The sequence below is a fragment of the Varanus komodoensis genome, unplaced genomic scaffold (genome assembly GCF_004798865.1).
Source record: "Varanus komodoensis strain SLA01 unplaced genomic scaffold, ASM479886v1 scaffold23, whole genome shotgun sequence".
Taxonomy (NCBI): Eukaryota; Metazoa; Chordata; class Lepidosauria; order Squamata; family Varanidae; genus Varanus; species Varanus komodoensis.
In genome coordinates, this window is record NW_025335627.1 from 6336699 (window position 1) to 6357480 (window position 20782).

The 20782-nt window shown below is 40.9% G+C and overlaps 1 protein-coding gene across 1 annotated transcript in view; it reads left to right on the top strand.

The window, feature by feature from the left end:
- Positions 1-20782, top strand: part of ANKRD44 (ankyrin repeat domain 44) — a 162135-nt gene that overhangs the window by 40356 nt on the left and 100997 nt on the right. The window contains exon 2 of the mRNA XM_044432145.1: positions 16388-16471. Coding sequence (XP_044288080.1) covers positions 16388-16471 — 84 coding nt within the window. The remainder of the gene's footprint in view (positions 1-16387; positions 16472-20782) is intronic.

Here is a 20782-nt window from a genome sequence, read left to right on the forward strand (position 1 = left end):
ATATCCTTGCAGGCATTTATGGTGAGCATGTGTTATACTTAAAAACAATCTCCACCCCAATGAGAGTAATATCCATCCCCCACAAAAAACAAACAGTGTTATTGGATCTTGTCCATTCGAGAGAGTTTATTATCATTCTTGGCAGTACCTCATTTTTACATAGTTGGTCTTTTACAATGTATAAGTCATATTGTTCCCATTTCTCTCTCTGACTTTGCAGAATAATTTACTAAACAAGCCAGCATGTTGTGTTCAGCGGTTCTCTCCTTGTTTAATGGTTTTAAGCCCATCAAATTAAATCCTGATGTAAGCTAAGAAGGAACACTATACAAGTGCATGTAAATAATGCTTATCCTCTCTTCTCCTCTGACCAACAGAAATTTCAGAGTAACTTTGCTGGCTTTCTGTTGCTGGTGGTGTGGAAAAACAGATGAAAAGGGGCAAACATTTACAAACTTATGGGGTGTTTGGGACACCGTACAAATGTACAGAGTGAAAGAGAATAGGATGGCTTCACAGCAAGCTGGGATGGCCATGTTACTTTTGGGGCAGCCTGAGTGCAAGGAATTCACTGAGTACACCTGGCTTCTTTCCCAAGCACCACTCAAGGTACCAAACATCAGTGAAACTGAGTCCCAGCAGAGGCACTGAGAGAGTTCACATGACATGATAACCTATCAAGTGAACTGCTGTGAATGTGGACTGGATCCCACAGGGAAGCTTGTTTTTGGGCATCAAACTAGCCTGATATTCCACAACTTGTGGTATAGGTTGTTCTGCCCATGAAAGATTAACATGTCATCCAACCCTGGGCAATGAAACCCAGCATGTGTACTGGGACTTAGCAAGTGAGTCCTGTGGCCACAGTGGCAAACCCTTCTTGACACTCTCACCCAGCTTGCCTGAGCTATCACCAGTGACTGCCATCCCACAAGTGCCCAAAAGCACTTTGGTGTGACTATCATTGGTTTGGTGCCCCCATAGTGCTAAGGAGCCCCGCATTTTTCTTTATTTCATGAGCCTCCGTGCATGGGGAAGGGGGATTAATGGGAAGAAGTGTATGACTGGGAAGGTATCACACATTCGTTGCACACAGTGAAACCAATCTAATTCAAGGTTCTGTGTGCTTACATTAAAGTCAGAAGAAGCTATGGCCAACTCTATGCTACGCATTTAATGTAGTGTGTCGTTTAGCCCAAACCCATCTGTAATATTCCTGGCTGCATATTTACTGTTTGGCTACATTTCAGACCAGGATATTTGAGAGGGCGCCTTCTCCCTTACCAAGGACATCATCCTGTTGGTTCCACACAATCCAGCACCCCAACTGGAGTCCCTCTGCTGTGATCCCAATGTGTCGTGGAGGCCCTGTAGCTGCTAGTTGCAAGGGAACAGGGCTCCCAGTTTGTTCCAATGGGAAAGTTTTCCCCCATGAAAGTTGCACCCGCACTTCAAGGATGTTAATGCTGCACTACCTTCCAGGGATGTTAAAAAGAATTTGAACAAAGGAAATGTTTGTGAAGTGTTTTAAATATTCGAAAGTGCTATAGCACCCCAAGCATTCATATTAAATGATTTAACTGGGCAAAAAACATTTGTGCAACTGCAGGCTTTGGAATCTAGATACAGAGAAAACACTGACTCAGTGCTATTGTGGAATTGCCTAAAATCACTCTGCTTGTTGAAGCAGAGCAGTATAATTTCCCCCTTAATTATGGTTTCCCTTGGAAAGAGGGAATGTATTCAGTGGTGATCAGATATTACAATTATTTCCATTTTCAACAGTTCTGCAGAAGTGTGCTCCTTGTTACCACCATATCACTGTACATACGTTAAACCATACCAAAGCCTATTAATGGCCAGAAAAAAATTGTGTGAGCATTCGGATAGCTTTATAATGCCACTATTTCTTCAGGAGGTAAATTTGGTTGCATTCCTTTTTCTCCAAAAAGAACCCAGATTTGTCGTATTCAAACAGAAGGTTGAAGTGAAGTTTTGCTTAATGCGTCAGTAAAATTAGCATTGGTAGATCCTGGTGGCATAAGAACATTTGGGTTTTACTCCCAAGAAAATACATCTCCAGCCATCCTCATCAGCTTTATGGCTGTAAACCCTTCAAGCCTAGTTGACACAAGCACTGCTCTCACACTGAGCTATTTTCAGGTGCCCTGCTTTAGAGCCATGCAGTATAGAAACCAGAAATCATATAGTGCTATGGTTCACATGTCTAATTAAGAATATATAGAGGCTGCTCTTATGACTCCTAGACTGAGGGGCCAGAGGATTTTTTGGATACCCTAAACTGAGGGCAGAGAAAGTGTTCCACTATTGGAGGTGGGAATTAAAGCACTATCAGCTCCCACTTCCCACAGATATGGAAAGAACCATGTCAGCTGTTCTTGGAGATCAGGAAAGCAACTTTAGAGAGGAAGTGCAAAGGGCATCCCAAGAGCTGAAGACGGGACAGGCCAGGCTACAAGTTATGCTGAAGCTACACTAGCCTCCTTCTTGCTTTTTCTGAAACATCATTAGATGGCCAAAAAAAGGAGGGGGGGCTAGTGAAAATGCAAAGTGGGATGAACAGAAAGTCAAAAATCACTCCAAACTCCTCCCAATCTGCATTGATGGAGATGAGCCTCTGAGTTTGAGAGCTTCTGCTCATTTCCACAGGATTTTGCCCTTATTAAATAAACTAATTTCAGGTTCACAGGCAAAGTGAAAGATGAACAGCAAAGTGCCTGCACTGATACTTCAGAAATATTTGTATACTTGTGCCTTCCTGTTAAGAAAACTGAATGAGCACTGACTACTTGTTTCAGGACTGAAATAATACACAACTTGTGGAGGGATGTAGTGCCTGTATAACACAAATGGAAGTCCCACATTACAGCAAAGCAGGCTGAATGCAAGGAAATGTGCGGGTGCCAGACATAGGGCATGGAGGCAGACACCTTGCAGAGCAAGAGCCCATCAACCCTGGTGAAGCCCACAGATAAATAAGAGACCACCAGGGGCCTGAGGAGCACCTGGCAAGTCATGATTCACCGCTAGTGTCTGTGTGTGTGCTTAATGGAGCATACGCTTTGCAGCTAGATATCTTCCAGTCAGGCAGGAATCCCACGTGCTCTTCTAGTTCAGGGAAAGGGACCTCTGGCCCACAGAACTAATCTGGCCTCCAGTGGTTTCCCATCTGGTCTGCAGAGCCCTCCTAGATTCCTCCAGGAAGTGGGACTCAGACTCTAAGCTCAGCCCTGAAGGAAGCCCTTTGGATCTATGACAAGAAGTTGTAGTGGGAGATAGAGGCAGAGCATTCAACTGCATTGTATCTACCCCAGTGGGAAGGAATCATGAGGGTGAACCATCCAGTCCAAGTAAGAATCTCCCTGTTCCCATTATTGCCTGATCTGGTCTAAAGCTGAACTGGTGTTCTGGTCTAGTTTCAGACATTAAATACATCAGATCACCATAAGAGACATGCCAAAGGATATTGCGACGTCTATTAAAATACAGCAAATGATAACTTTCATGGTTAATGGAGATTCTGGTTGTGTGTGACATAAGTTATTCTCTATTTCTATATCGAAGAAATCTAGTTCAACTTTACTTGGTTTTCTTTCCCTCATTTATTGCCTTTTGTGCCACTTCTAGGAACGTCATCTAGCCTCTAGGCTGGATATCTAGGCTAGGTTGGAATGAGACCTACTTTTTTATCGCTTTCTGCTATTCTCATTGCGCCCCACCTTCTAACGGCAGAGTGGCAAAGAGAAAGCCTTTTTTCCATGCCATGCCTGGTGGATCTAGTTGTATTCTTACACATTTTAATGAACATTAAATAAATTACTATAAAATTACTACTTGCTTCTCTTTGAATTTGAATCCAGTGTTCTATTGAGCATAAAATAAACAATACACTGTGAAATTGGAAGTGACTTTGGGTTTTTTTAGCATGCTGTTGGAATTCATAAATATTCTTCATCTAAATGCAGAGGCAACATCTCTTTCAGAACTGACTTGGCAGAGTATTTCTTCATCACTCTGATTTTTTCCCAAATATGGAGAAGGTAACTGCTTCTGGAAAGAATTTAATTAGCCCTTAATACACATATTGGGCACACTACATAAAGTAATAGAAAGCACCTAGAATTTTAAAATGTCTCCTTAAAAAGAAATGCTCTTATAGAATGAAAGCATCTGGGTAGTAAACCACAATTAGATACTTGGTTTTTCTTATTTTGCAAATTGTGTTGACAATTTTGTGAAGCAACTTGTTATTCTGTCCTGCCAAAGCAGTTGGTTTAATAAAAGTATATTGTTTCTCACTGAATCATTTTGGTTCATCCTCTCCATAAGGATCATCTGACAGTTTTTCAAGTGGTTTATTGTGAAAGACAATCAGGGTAGTCTGTCCAGGTCATTCCTGTTCAACCATGAGGCTGCAAGAAGAGGTGAAGGCTTGACTTTCTCTCCTGAATCAAGATAAAACAGTAATCCTCTCTCAAATGTGCTCCTCTCATTCTTGACCTGTTCACCCGGAATTTGCTTCTAATTCATACTTCCTGCCTTTAGAAATAATGTGGCATGCTATGTATTTTATTTATTGCAACTTTAATTGCTGTTACTTGTTTCTGTGGTACTTTGATGTATATTTATTCATTGACTGTTTGTATACTTGTTTTTCCATCTTGCAAGCCAGCTTGAGAGAGTCCTCTCCTTAAAGGCTCCCTGCAAATAATTTTAAATACATAAATCAATGCTATAAATGCTCTTAGGACATTTGCTAGCTCCGTAAAATTCTTTACATGTACACTATCTCAGTATTTATCATCTGATGTTGATCATCTTAAGAGTGGCATTCTTATATTCAGTGAGTGACCATCTGGAGATTTCCAAGGGAGAGAGTTCCTAGCTCAGGCATCTAACCAGTAAACTACAACCAAGCCCTAGTGGTCCACCTGTCTCTGAGCAAGAGGAGTACCACTGAACAAGATAGAGAAGAATGTTTTTAATCACAAAGACCATACTAGTTCCTGAAGTGGAGCAGACTCTCCTGTCTATTGGGGTTGGATGGAAAAAGAAAGGCCTACCTCTGAATCTTTAAAAAGAAATGTGTGTGGTTTGGGGTGGGTGGGTGATTCATTTATAGCGCTTGGTCACCAAGACTGTGCTTCTGCCTTATTCTTTTTACCAAAGGCCATTTTCTGTATTCCAAATCCATAACGGTAACCGTATAAGCCTGATAGTGCCATTTTGATATAATGTTACCGCCTAGGCTACAGCCTCATCGCATTACAAGCACACACATGTCAGCAAAGTTAGGGAGAAGTCCCTGGAATGGCAAAATAGCTCAATGGGAGAGAATGAATGTGTAATCTAAGCACTGGCAGCCAGCAGGTGCTCTGAGGAGGAGGAATCTAAAACATTAGTCCTCCCCTTGTACCAGAATTCCAACATAAACCCTGAGTAATGCCGTTCTTTCTTTGTATAGTGAAGCATTCACAACAAATGGGAAAAAAATAAATCATAGGAAGAAGGCAAGACTAGGAAAGAGCAGAAAGTAACATCACTGTAAACACTTAAGATAATGGAACCAATAATCACGCATTTGTTATAGACTGCCAGTGAGCGACAGCTCCTTAAATCTGGAGTGAGGAATCTGATGACTGATAGTCCACACAATACTCCTACAATGTAGTACTATATTAAAATCCTCATAGGCGAGGGAGGGGGAATCGTGTGTAGAAGGTCTCAGGGTCACTCTGCCTGCCTTCACTGGAAAGGCTCAGGCAGCAAGTGAAGACACAAGACCCAGGAAGGAGGAACCCAGGCAATTTCAGGATCAGAGGATGGGCAGCATTGTGACCTCAGCATTGCTGTGCAACAAAGTGATATCAAAGTTCGTGCAGTGGAATAAAATATACCAAACACAATTCCACACAGGTTGCCCTGTGCTTAGGCCATTTGTTATCAAGAGCTTCAGTCCACAGTCTGTGTATCCCATGGACTCTACAGACTCTGTTAAAATTTCTGCAGACTTTTCAGTGCTCAAGTCTTTACACTTATGAATGACAGTCTTAAGACCAAATTATTATTGAGCTTGATTCACAGGCTTAATGCTCCTGTGCAGCATTTTCTTTCAGGAAGATGCAGAGTGGCTCTCACCCTCAGTGCATTCAAGATAGTTAAGTCTGGTATGGGAGGGCATTTTAGCTCTTTTCCCCACTGGTGCACAATCTGAATCAGTTCTCCACACATGCACACAGGCACCCATAAATGCACATGCTTGCAATTTGCGTAGGAAAAGCTCGCATTGGAACAAATGGGAGGTTTTGTTCTCATGCATATGGCAGCAGCAGGGCATCCAGACTGCATTGGGACCACAGCAGGGGAACAAATGGGGACCCATTCTAGATTGCGCTCCCCTCGTACGGGTTATTTCTGAAAGAGAACTTGCACATGTGTGTTTGCGATATTTATTTGCAGTATCTGTATACTGCTACATATCTAAGGCTGATTCCAGAGTGATGAATGGTAAAAAGCTGAAAGGGCTTAAAATGAAAAATAAAAAACATGGTATTAAAAAGAAGGTAATATGAAAACTGCTTTTCAGGAGGAGCCACGCTCAAGGAACCAAGTTTCAATTTGGATGCCAGGAAGTACTTTCTGACAGTTAGGACCCCGAGGGTATGGAATGGGCTTCCATGGGATGTGGTTGAAGCCCATTGGTGAGGATAGGCTGGACATGCACATGGTAGGCATGTCATGAGTGGAGCCGGCTGGAGCCAGGGGTCAGACTAGATGGCCTGGGAGGCCCCTTCTGACCCACTCTGTTTCTATATCTTCTTTTGACTTTAATGTAAGCACATGAGACTTGATCTGGCTTGGTTCCACCATGTGTAGGAAATGTGTGATACCTTCCCAATCTCACACTTTTCCCCATAAATCCCTCCTTTCCCAGTACTTAAGAAAGAAAGAAAAATGCAGCTGGTGTCAGTAGATAGTGGTGAGCTTGGGGTGGGGGAAGCAGCTGGGTGGGAAAGTTTAATCCCCTTACCTGCAAGTCATTGTCCTCAACTGGATTGGCAACAGCCAAAGCTGGAATCAGCTACTCATGTAATGTAGTATGTAGTTGAGCCCTGTTTGATTTTCAGGTCTTGACTCCTCTCATCAAAATGTGTGCGCATTATCTCTTTTTGAAAGGAAGTGCAATGTGGGAAAAACAACCTTCTGTACATTTGAATTGCTTTAGATTTTTTATCCCCCCCCCCCTTGCAGGGCACAATTAATACCATGTGTTCTCAGAAATGGTCTAGATTTATTTTATAATATACCATTACATCTTGAAATGTTTTAATGAAAACTCAGTCTTGTGCTGCTGCTTTCCATTTGGTTACAATTTTGAATCTGGAATGCTGTCCTCCACAAAGTGTGAAGGAGCAACCTCCTGTTTGAGCTGTCTGGATTCTTTTGGATGAGCTTGTGTGGTTTCCCAGTGAAAGGGCTGAGGAGGGAGATGGCATGAATTGTTAGTGGGATCAGTTCTTCATAGATCCCCTTGCTCTTGTAGCTGGGATGGGTAGACTTCAGGTTGGCAGGATATATCATGTGAGTGTGTGTTTACTAGAACATAGAGAGTGCCTAGCTGAAACCTGATAGATATACCATTAGAGGTAAATTGGAGACCCAGTGGGATGCAGTTATTAAGAGGACCGGACTGGAGATCAGGAGATCTTGATTCTATTCCCCACTCAGCCATGAAACAACACTGGGTGACTTTGCGCCAGTCACTTGTCTCTCAGCCTAACCTACCTAACAGGGTTGCTGTTGTGAGGATAAAATGGAGAGGAGAAGAATTTTGTAAGCTGTCTTGGGTTCCTTGAGAGAGGAAGAAAGGTGGAATACAACTACATCATCATCATCATCCTACTATCCCACTGGTGTAAATTGCAATAGCAGATGGTTGGACCTGATGGCCTTCATGGCCCCTTCTGACCCTCCTCCTCCTCCTCCTCCTCATCATCCAGAAATCTGTTTTGCATGCCAGAGATGAATGGTGCTCATCGTCTTTCTATATAGAAATCTACTGCTGTTTATTTATATATTTAAAGCTTTTATATACCATTCAATTCATCAAAGCAAATCTTAGGGTGGTATACAACAGAGATTACACCAGCCTAGCTTCAATTTAGCTATATAATTTAGAACAGGGTGGGAGGAGTTATTTTATTGCTGCTATCAGTAAGCAATGGAAGTCAGAAATTCTTAGCTACTTACAACAAATCACCCCATGATCTACTAGCAAATTGATCTTCCACTTACCCCTGTTCTATAGCATAAATGAAATACAGGTGGCAAAATAATGGGAGAGGAAACCATGTACCGCTCCCAGGAACCAAGAAATCAACTGGGGCAGGTTTATGTCCTTCTACAATGATGTCCCTGAGCAGACTTTTTAACAATTGGCCCTATAATTGAATGGCTTCCATGTACTCCTTTGGAGCAAGCTAATATGTTGCACTTGGAGATGTTCTCATGAAACATTTGTGGGGTGTTGCTTCAAGCTAAACTTGTCCTCTGAATGCCAGTCAGCTTTCTTTATCTCCAGATAACAGCTGGAAAGAACAGTGGGGCATCTACAAATCTTGAGTCTAATTTGCCATGTACAGGCAGCTATCAATACTTTGTGCTCATTCTTTTCAACCTTTCTGTACTGGCTAGATGTTTACAGAGTGGCAGGTGTATGACCAGCTGGGATATGATCATGAAGCCATGTTAGGATAGGAGAAGAAAAGCAACATGACTGTACTTATGTGAAAAGCTTTATTGATCAGGTATTGGCATTTCATCATTTCAATGTGATGTTCATCAGTATAATCTGTTATCTTTGCAATTAATGGATTACTTTCTATATTTTTTCTTAAGTTGCTGGAAGGTGAAACTCCTTTCTAAGGTTCTGCTATCTGACATTTCAGCCTAATTGAATCTTGTAGGAAGGCATTCATAACTCTGTTTTTTACCTGAAGAACTTGAAATAATTTCTCATTTAGAGAGTAATCCTATGGCTCCCAGAATGAGGCCAGAGGATGCTCGGATTCCCCCATCTAAGACCTTAGCAGAATTAGTCTCAGAGGAGAAAATTCTCACATGGATTTTCTCCTCCACTCCCACATTCTCAGCTGCCACATGGCCTTAGAAGAGGATACAGAGAGAGGCAAGGGAGTGTGTCAGTGCAGAGGGCAGAGAGGGAAGGGAAGAAGCCATGGGTCCACAATCCACTCAGCCTTCCTTCTCCTTTGCCCTCATACACAGCCAGGAGAGTGATCCTGCTGGACCCAGACAGCTCAGATTACATTAAAAGATGACATGCAAAAATTGCATGCAAAAGCCCCTGTTGTTCCATCTGCCCATCCTGCCTCTTGCTGACTGGGCTTTGAATGAACAGAAGGCTTTGAGATTGGAATCCTCCGTCTAATGAGTCTCAGTCCTGTAGGATAACACTCTTAGACCTGGTGCACATGATCACCATGGGTTAAACAACCTACAGTGGCTTGCTTAATCAGCAGCACATGCCAGTGGCCATTTCCCTAAATGCGTAGGGAAAACCTGCATATGGCTTGTTGTGTGATACAAACCCAGGTGGCAGATATCTTACCTACAACTGCACAGCTGTGGTAATAGGAATCAGGTACCCACCCTCAACACTGTCCTACAGAGGATGCAGTAAGCTTATTTTCCTGTCAAAAGATGACCTGTTCATGAAAGTGGGGTAGCTCCTCCTTCACATCTTTTGTGGCAAGATTCTTAGGGAGTGGGTGTCTTGTCTTGTCTTGTTTTTTTTTTCTTTTTGAGGGATAGACTTATGGGTACCCTCACTAAGAGACTAAGGGTACCCTCACTTTTATACTTGTTTCCGAGATTCTGTTACCACATAAACATGTGAAAACTGCGAACCACCGACAGGACAGGCACAATCTTCTCTGTCTCTCAGCTTCTCAAGGATTCTGGCCTTCTGTATTATTCGTAGGGCAGGTTCAGCACTGTGTTTCCGAGAAAGCTCAAAAAGACGGAGAGAGAACTATCAAGCCAAGCAGTGGGATCTTCAGTTTGCAGCTGAAAAGTCTGCAATGCTTTGAGCAGCTCTTCTCCCAGTAAGACTAGTTAGACGCTTCAGTGTTGCTGAGGCTTGCTCTATTTCGATGTGAGCCCATATTCTGCCATTTGTAAGCGGTGTGTGGGTTTCAATAACTCAAAGCTACCCTGTAGGTGATAAAACTTTAAATCTGTTCTATTTCTTGCCTAAATGTTTTATGCTTAAGAAATAAACAGAGATAGGACTCTCAGAATTGTGTGGATAGCTAATCAATAATCATATAAGTGCTTTAATGTTGTAGTTTCTCTTCTCTCTCTCTCTCTCTGCATATGCATTTAAAAACTAGATGATATATTTATACTGCTACTGAGAAAAGCCTCATAAAAGTATGACAAAACTAGAATGCTTACTTTGTGGCCTTTACTTAGAGAAAACCTCATTGCATTCATTTCCTGTTATCATATACTATAGCAGGGAGGAGTTAAAAGTGTCAGGTCAGAGTTTCCGAAGTTGAAATATTCTGAAGAAGCTGCATGTGTACAACGTGGGATTCATGTAGGGGTTGTTTTTTTTTAAAATGTTTGCCTGGTTGCTTCACAGCATAGGAGAGGGAGTTAAAAAGAAATTGTATCGGTGAGAATAATAGGTACTGAGATTAGCTAGGAAAAAATGGCTGCAGCAAAGGAAAAGCTCTTGAATTGACACAAAAGCCATTTCCTTCAGTGCTTGGCAGCTTTTTTTTTTTTTTTTTTTTTTTGTTTTTTGGGTGTTTTTTTTTTTTTTTTTTTTTTTTTAGTTTTGAAGGCTTTGCTTGACTGGTATTTTGTTTTGAGGTGCATTTTTTAACAGCTTGATGTGTGTTACTTTCATGATTTGCTCAACTGTATTGCCTGTTTAAGATTAATATATAGAATAGATAAATAAATGTACTTATTTCACATAATCTTGTGAGGAAGATCAGTGTTTCTTCCTCTTGCAGGAAGAACAGCAAGGTAACTCAATAGATGCAATCTGAATCTATGTCTCAATCTAGCATTGTTTCCACTAAAGGGTGCAGCTTCTAAGGTTCATCCAAGTTTTAGTAGAGATAGATGAGTCCCTCAGTGATGGGGGAGCTCTGTCCCTTATTTCTTAGTCATCTTGAGATAACAGCCCATTTAAATTAAATGGCACAGGGTTCTACCTGATACAGCACAACCCAAATCATCTACCCCTTCTCCCCACTGCAGATTTCTAAGAAGCTTCCTGGCAGCTTGGACAAATTACTTCCACTCTGTTTCCCCTGATTTTTCACTCCTGTGCAAGCTCCTACCCACTCACCTTGCCTTTCTTGGTCTCAGGAAAGACTTTTCAAGGGGTACCAGAGCCAGCCTTGGGGCGGAAAGGCAGAGGTAAATTCCTTTTGCACAAGCATTGCATTGGCCATAATCCATAGTCCTTCCTTTTGAAAAAGGGCACTGTGCAGAGTTACCAGTAAAAGCAAGTAATTAATGAAAAGGATGATTGTGTAGCTAAAAGGTCCTGAAATTCTTTCCTGGTAAATTAATAAAGCTAACCTTTGAAGCAGTATCCCGTATTCCTGATTTGCATAAATAAACTTGGTCTCAATTTGCAAAGGTTTGTTAGACAAAGTGTTCAAGTTATAGCAGTTCATTTATACCACAACAGGAAGCTTGGGAATCTTTTGCCATCAGTTCTATTTTTCAAGAGTCAGTCCTATTTCTCAGCCTGCATACTTCTAAAGCAGCTGATGAGAAAGCAAACTGACCACAGAGGGATTTCAGTGCCAAATGTCTCACAGATGAGGACTTTTGTGCCTTCAAATATCTCTTGCTGACTCTTCTACATCTGGCAAAGCAAATGGAAACATGTTCTTGTTGGCTTTTAGTAGGCCACTAGAGAGCAAAATGTTTGCATTCTACTCTTTGAAGAGAGTAGGTGGAGGAAAGAGATTCTCCAATTGCCTTAAGAGATGAAACTCAATCCACTTTACTTAACTACAGTAATTTACACTATGAAGGCAAGATAGATATGCCAGGGTGTGTATTACAGTGCAAAAGCTTTGTTCATAACACTGACTTTCTGTTTATCTTTCCAGATCTTCCAACATTTAATCGGGGTACTTGCACATTTGTAGAACTTGTAAATAGGGATATTTGTGCACCGAGTCTTATGGCAAGGATGACTACCTGAGCCCTGAGTACATTGCCTCACATTTCTGTATTTATTTCTGTATTTATTTATTAACTTCATTTTTACACCACCCAAGAGTCAAAGTTCTACCCATTAGCATGTTCTGTGTTGGCTTCTGAATCAGGGTGGGGTAACAAATTGACCAGTCACAGTTTTAAAAAAACAGCAGCCCTCAAACTAATAATGTTTATTTCGACAATTTTTCCAATTGTAATTATAGCATGACTGCAACTCAAGCACATTCAGCACATGTAGAGGTTGTGAAAGAGCAACCATCTTGGTTATGAATGTTTGTATAAATGGAAGTACAGAGATGCACTCTATCTGCACATTTGCCACGTGTGTCAGAGCTGTAGTGCAATGGGGGAACATTCACTTTGCATACAGAAAGTCCCTGAGTAGGTCTCCATGGGGAAAAAAGTTGTCCAAATCTTTGGAAAGCTGCTGCCACTGTTTTTGGACCACCATTCCTATCAGTCCCAAGTAGTATGGCCAATGGAAAAGAATAGTCAGAGGGTACCAGCTTTTCTGCACCATGTATGTTCAGCTACTCTACTAAGGCATTTAATACCCAGAGACCCTGGGAAGGGGACTGCATCCTGAAAACTAGCACAGAGGGAATTCCCAGTGTCTCCCAAAAATGTGCAGTAGGGACAGTGTTGAACCAGAGAGAGGCATCAAAAATAGTGACTATATATAGGGGCCAATGGAATATACTATGTTTCTCTGTGTGCCTGGGGACACATTTGTGTCCTACCCTTTTTGGTATGTATGGGACACACAAGGTAGTTTCCAGAATCTGCAACTAATTAAAATTCTGTAATAATTTCAGTGGTAGCCTGAAATTCTCCCAGTAGTTTTTGGAGTCTTAGAAGGGTTGTGAAAGAGGCAATGTTGCTCACAGGGAGCACAGCCTTCTATGGGTTTTTTTTTGCAGGCTTTTTAAAGGGCCACAAAACCCTTTGAAAACTGTTCACCACTTGGATGAACTGGTTACAAGCACCATCATCTGTTTTTCATACACCTCAGCTCTCCAAAGTGTACGTACGTGTCTGTGAATGGAGACTAGAACTTTATGCTATATTTCAGCCTTCCCAACCATGTGCTTTTCAGATGTGCTGGACTTCAACTCCCATCTTTTCCAAACAGCACAACTAATGGAGAAACTCAGATATTTTTAAAAATTCTCCACTCTGCTACAGAGGACTTCAATCAAAAATACGTATAAAATTTGCATTAGAGTGAAAATAGCATTATGAATTACATGTATTACCAACATAGCTTGCAAATATATATATTTGACACCATTGCCTACAAAAATGCATGTATTGGGAGATACATGCAGAAAAATGCATAGAAACATTCACACATTTTTTAAACATTCTCAAAGTTTGGGAGAAACTGAATTTAAGATGACAAAAATTCTCAAATTTCAAGACAAAACAAATCTAAGTTTGCAAAAATGAGACTCTTAAAGAAAGTAACATTGACAGTTTTTATTTTTGTCTCGAAAGTGGCTATTTGCACTCTCCATTATCATGTCTGAGAATATGGCCCTAAGGGTTCATGAGCTGGGTCATGTATGCTTGTTTTTACAGCAGAATTTGGGCTCTGTGCAAAATTAACACAAATGAGAAGTACTCAGTACAGGTGTGCAATAAGTGTGGGGGTTAAACCTGCTGGCTCAGTTCTTCTGTATATTGTATATTTCTGGATCTCAAGGTTCGTCCAGGTAGAAGGGGTCTGGTGCGTCCATTCAAAAGACATTGTGCAGTTATTCTAGCTTTACCTTCTGAGTACAAAAGGCAGAAGAACTGGTAGGAAAACTTAATAGGACTTGCTGTAAAATTCTGTGGGTTATATAGGGTGATTACAAAATGCAAACTCTGTCTGGAACACCTTTGGCAAGCTCTGTAGGGCTATGACTTTTCTTCTATGAACCAGCATTGAAGCTTTTCCTTTGGGTGTCTCTCACTCTTTACTACAGTAGCAGATTTAAGAAATAAGAGACTGGATGGGAGGAATGATTTACCAGATTTTAATCTGTCATTTTATGCCATTGAACTGCCACAGCTTGCATGGAATAGCATCATCTTGAAAGGAGGAGGATTGAAAAGGGAATGTAAAGTTCTCTATGCTGGTTTTCCTTTTCAAAATTGGCCCATACATTTATGCGCTGCCTATTTGCAGAGCCCCAACGGATAGGTTTGGAAATGTTGGCTATTTTATTGTCAAAACATGCAGCTCCAGTGCTGCATCATTTATGTGTGTGTCCGGTACGAGACTGGCCAGGTTCCAGGGAATTGCAGGAAGTGCCCTCTGTTTCACCTGGAAACATTAGAAATCTTGAGGGCAGAAGTCTGGCTATATAAAGAAACGTAGAAACAAGCCATCTTGGACTGAAGCTCCTGGCTAAAAATAGCTCAGGAAGCAGAAGAGATAACCTGTATTTATTCAGTGTGCTGTGTACTCCACTGGCATATTTGTGTGGGCAGCTTGGCTGGAAATCTCTAACATTATTCACAGGGCATGATGACCTAGTATTATTATTAGTCCTTATTATTAGGCTTCTTATTTAAGGACTGCCAGGCAACTATTTTTAAAAGATGTGGCAGCAATTAGATTGGGGCTGTGGAATCTTTTTCTTAGGAAGGGTTGTTGACCCACAGGGAAAATCAGTCAGGTAGGTGGGCGGGCACAGCTGGTGTTGTGCAGAGCCTGAGCAAAAAAAGGCACTGTTTGCACAGTTGAAAATTGGTCATAGAGGATTTTCTCTCGGCCACCACAGGCGCTCCTCTCTCTCTCTCTCTGCCTCTTTGTCATGCTCTCTCTGTGGGCCACAAGAATTAGGCCAAGGGCAACAAGGGCCTGGAATACAGTCTCACTCAGATCTCCACCCCATACCACCTTCCAAGCAGACTAGGACAGGCTTTCCAACAAAAAGCTTTATTGCATTCAAGCTGGCAGGCTAGGCTGGCTCTGTTGTACTAAGAAAGAGTATTGCAGAGTCAATAAACAAAAGAGACTTGAAACATTAGCACGTTGTCTATTGGGGAAGTGTGGCTAAATGATAAGAAGTGGATTCCAAACTGGATACCCCTCATCCTTTCCAAACTGGAAAAGTGCAAAACACACTTTCAGGGTGGATCCTATTTGAGAGACAATGGCTTGACAATCGCTCTTAAACCATATCCTCAGATTAATGCTATTCTGTCTTCCCTCCTCCATATCAGTCAGCTCACAAAACTTTCTGACAGGATTTCAAACTGATTCTCAGCACCTTCCTGGCTTATATTTGGGTCCATTGGCCTTGGATATCAGCTGTGGATTCTGGTTCCTTTTCATCCGAGTACCCACTGTACCCACAACCTTTTATAAGAGGAGTGGGCCCAACCCTTATAGTGTAATCCTCCCTGATACATAAACCATTGTTTTAGATCAGGACCAGTGTTCTACACCTCATCTTTGGTATATATTGGATATTATGCCCAGAAGATGAATTATAGGGTTTTTGAGCTTTTGTTGTTGCAATATGAGGAGCTGTGGAAATGAGGCCAGGCCCTGAAATCCTTGCTCCTGTCAAAAGCTCCTTGGGGCAACTCTTTGGATTTCAGCATGTTAACAACAGGATATCTGCAGAACAATTGCTTAGATCTGTGACAAGCTGTCTAGGAGGATTATAGCTAAGTCTGTATAGTCTATACATCTATAGTCTGTAGCTAAGACTGGGATATAGGCAAATAACCTGGTGTAGGCGGTCTCTGTAAAGGGATGAGCGGGTATGATTGGCAGGTGGTACGAAGCGGCTTGACTGGTCAAGGCTGACATAAGGCACTTTGGCTTCTGGCTCTGCCTTTTCAGCAGATCAGTGCAGACTTCCTGTTCTAGTTTCTAGCCTGTGCCACCGACACTGAGGATTCTGATCTGGCTAGAAATTCTCACCCTAATGCTGCCCTTGCCATTGATAACATAAGAAAATAACTAGAATTGTTTTATTGATAGAATGCAGTGCAGTCAAATGTAAACATGATGCTTGCACAGTGAGGAATGTTTTAGAATGTGTTGATAAATCCATAAACCTTTTTCTTTCCTGTTTTGTCTCTTCAGCCACCGCTGGTCCAAGCTATTTTCAATGGTGATGCTGATGAGATACGTATGTTAATCTACAAAACAGAAGATGTGAATGCTTTGGTAAGTGATTCTGTACAAAACTTTTCCAGTTTTCATTTCTGAAACTTGATTGGCATGGATGTCATTTCAGACTTCATTGTGAAGCAGGGAGGGAAACCCAGTGGAGGGGGGGAGGGCAAAATCCATAGCAAAGCCCGGAATTCTATTCTAAAAAATCAGACCCTGCCATCCAATACATTTCTGATTATTTTTATAGTAAGTAGGACAATGTTTTCAAAACAGATCAATACCATTGGTATTTCTCCTCCCTACCCTTCTTAAAAAGTAAAGTCTTGCATGCTTTTGGGGGCTTGCTTACCTAGTACAGATGGTAAATTATTAATAGGTGATAGAAGTTGAACTTCCTGAGCCTTCTGTCACAAGAAGAGCTGTGTTGAACTTGGGACAAGCAGAGCAGATGATATATGGAGGGGTTTGAGGCCAAAACAAGTAATGATGTAGTTAGAGGGCCCTTTAAATTAATTTGAGTCCCAAAGATCAGAGCTTACAGATGTTATTTCTGAGCTGTTGTCTGTCATCTTTGAGAACTCCTGCAATAAGTTTCTGGAAGTCTAGAAATAGTCAATCTGACATCAGTTCTTGAACATTCTTGAACAGATGGTTAAGTTATCAGTCTGTTAGCACCTAAAATAGTGCATTGATTACTAGGAATCAACATGGGTTTGTCAAGAGTAAGTCATGCTAAGCAACTATCTCTTCTTTTTTGACGGTTTGATAGATCATGGGAATGTAGTACATGTAATATATCTTAATTTCAGCAAAACCATTGACAATGTTTCCCATGTTGACAAGAAGGTAAAATATGAATTAAACAGTACTACAATTTGATGAATGCACAGCTGCCTGAGCAGCTATATTCAGTGAGCCTGAGTGCTAGTTAATGGCTCAGCATCCTCCTGGAAGGAGATGTTGAGTGGAGCGCTGCTGTGCTCTGACCTGGGCTCTGTGTTGTTCAACAGGTTCATAAATGATTTGGATGGCTCTGTGGAGCGGTTGCTTATCAGTTTTTCAGATGATAAAAAGCTAGGAAGGATAGCCAACACCACAGAAGATATGGTTTTGTCACTGCTAAAACTCCAGGCAAAAATAGAGACGTTCTTTAAAGTAGGATCTTATGCTTGGGTTTAGGATCAAGAGTAGTTGCAGCAGGTAGAGTGTCTGCTCTTGGAGCAATTCCTTTAACAGAACTGATATATGCTAGGGCTCCCAGATGGTCACAGAGCCATAGATCATAGAATCATAGGATGGTAGAGTTGGAAGGGGCCATGAAGGCCATCATACCAACAATCTGAAATGAAGGATTTCCATGCACAGACTCCTCAAGCTGATGGCAGGTGTAATGATATAGGAATAAGTGACAACAGAACTAAGACCAGGGATTCAAGAATTAACTATATAGTAAGCAGTCCTGGAGAGACTTCCTGCTCGTAACTTATTTTGTAAGGGACCTCTGGCAGATCTTAGTTCAGTTAAGACAAGCCTAAAATCAGACAAGGGTATAAATATATGCAGACCAGCAGAGATCAAGTGCAAGAACAGTCTGCACTGGATATTTTTATTGTGCACATGGAGTGCAAGGCTTGGGTGTACACCGAATGGATGGTAATTTTATATGGATGTTTAATGGAATGGAGGAAGAGGAAGTGATGAGATAAAAAGGAAGAGGTAGATTATGATCAGTTACTGAGTACTCAGCAGACTCCTGAGGAACTGTCTAGGTTGGTTAGAAAAAATCCTAAAGTGTTTTTGTTTGTCTGACGCAGAGTGCCATCCCAAATATCTGCAGTTTCTGAATAGGGCTGGCAAAAAGAGTAAAGATATCCACAGTACCCTCTTCTTTCATTCTTTTCCAAAATAAAATTACTACTTTTTGTTCTTTTATTGGTTTCTATTATTTTGTAACTGCAGTAAGTGCTATGAAGGCATCACTTTGACAGCAAACCTTGGACATCAAGGCTAGTAGTTGTGGCTCAGGGCAAGAGCTGTATATATACAAGACATTCAGAGTTATTTCTGTTCAAGGCAGCTGCTTGTTGCTATGTTTGGGAGATAGTAAAAACAGTATTTATTTTCCAAGAGATACCAAAAACAAATTCCAGATTGGTAGCAAAAATATCAAATTGTTGTGAGACTATACAAACTAATAAATTCATTAAGGTATAAGCATCAGATGAATGAAGCATTATACTAAGTTAACAGGTGTGCAATGATGCAGATTAAAAATATGTAAACAGTGGGCATATATGGAAGCTAGTCTATTTAATTACTAGTAATTACCTTAATTACTTAAAGGCTTAGATGTATGCAAAATAAAATTTTTATTTTTATTTATGGGTTCATAGAAACTCATGTGCATAACACTTAGTGTTATTGGACCACTGTTTGGAAATGTTATAGAAGACCAGATAGTAGCTTCTTCCACTTTACTTTAGTTGGTCCTACCAGTTATCACATCCTGTACTGCAGTGATGATGTATCTCAGAGCTATCCTCGGGAGTTCCTCAGGCAGCCATATCTCTTTTTCCTCAACCACTGGTTTCCCAGCTTCCCCCTCCCCAGTTTAAAAAATTGAAGTGGCTTTCCTAAGGCTTAGTTATTGGTCTGACAGAGAGTCCTAGGCCTATCTTACTGGGTTTCTGATTACTCCTTTGTTAGAAAGTTACTCTATAACATGCTGATATTTCAATAAAGCTTTGCAACTTCAAAGAATGTTTGAGCACTTTTCTTTTCACTGATGTTGGACTGTTTTTGGGTTTTCAAACTCAATGTGGTTAAGATGCAAGGGAATATTTGATATTTGATAAGGTGTATATCTGCCCTTAACAAAGCAAAATATGTTCATTTCTTTGCCTTATCTCCTTGTATCAGTTTAAACTATTAACTTTATGTGAGCATACCTGGGAGGGCTTTTTTTCCTACAATCTACTCATTTTGCTTTAGATGGTCCTTTGTGTAGTTAGTGCAGCTAAGATAGGAGTAACGCATTTTTCTTCCTGAATGTGAGGTGAAGCAAAATGCTTCTTCTAAATATGATGGCACATTTGATTACTTATCTGTCCACTACTAGCTGTAAACACAGGGTTCCTCCAAATGATCTCACTGGCCTAGTGCCAGTGATGGTAAGGATGCTTGACATTCCTGTTTATTGGGCTTTATAGAATGTTAATGTCATTAATGTGCCAGACCTAATGAAAGGGACAGTTCAGAAAGCTCCCTAGCTAGACTCTAGGCAAAAACCCATGATTTGCTGAACCCCTGTGTCATTTATATCTCTTCAAGAACAAGCACTTTGTGACTGTGTTAAACTTGATTCTCAGGGAATATTGCAGTCTAATTTTTCTGATAGATTTTTTTTTACTGTCTGAATGCCTGTCTGCCATAGATTATAGGATCACATACTCGTGTTGTTGTTATTATTTAGCAGTATTTCCATATATATCATACCCTTCATTTAAAAACATCCCAGGTCAGGCAACAACAGCATTTCAACATCAAAGTACATTATCAGCACTATTTTAATAATTATTTTAATAATTAATTTTATTTAGTTGTGGGATATCTAATTTATTGTTGTTTGGGATATGTACAGTGTATTTATAGATTTTACTGTAAGCCATCCGGGAATGAAAGTGCAGAAATATCCTAAATAAATAAATCATGCTCGTCATAGAATTTACCCAAAGAATATACCACTCTGATAAATGAATGGATTAATCTGTCCACAGCAGTGCTGACTAGTTGTAAATGTCTGCCTGAACAAATAGTCTTAGCCTGGCACCAAAATAACAATCAGATTGGTACCAGGTGTACTGGATACACTATTCCAAATTCGGGGTGCCACTGAGGAGAAGGGCTTACCTCCTGGCACCATTCGATGTACTTGCCTAGTAGGGACATAGTGAGACTGAGAGTACATAAAGTTGCCTTGAACTGGAGAGGGTGTGTGCTTACAGTTTAGATAATTACTTGGCTATTTCCAAGTGTAACGGTCACCTTTGAACCACAAAATGGATGAAAGGTGCTGGATCAGAGTGATTTTGTTGGAAGCTGCCCAGGTGATGCTCTTGTGTGAAAGCATTCCTACTCCTATGGTCATTTGCCAGTCCCCTCAAGACTTATTTTGTCATAATGTTTGTTAATCACTACCTGGCAATGGTTTTGTAAATTGTAAATTGTGTGTGTACATGCATTCGTGCATGCATGTTCATCCTTCATTTTGCCCATGCCAGTTACAGATGTGTTTGATCCAGCTACAAGTAAATCATGGATTGTGGAATTCACTAATTTGGAGGTACATATCCTATTCACTGC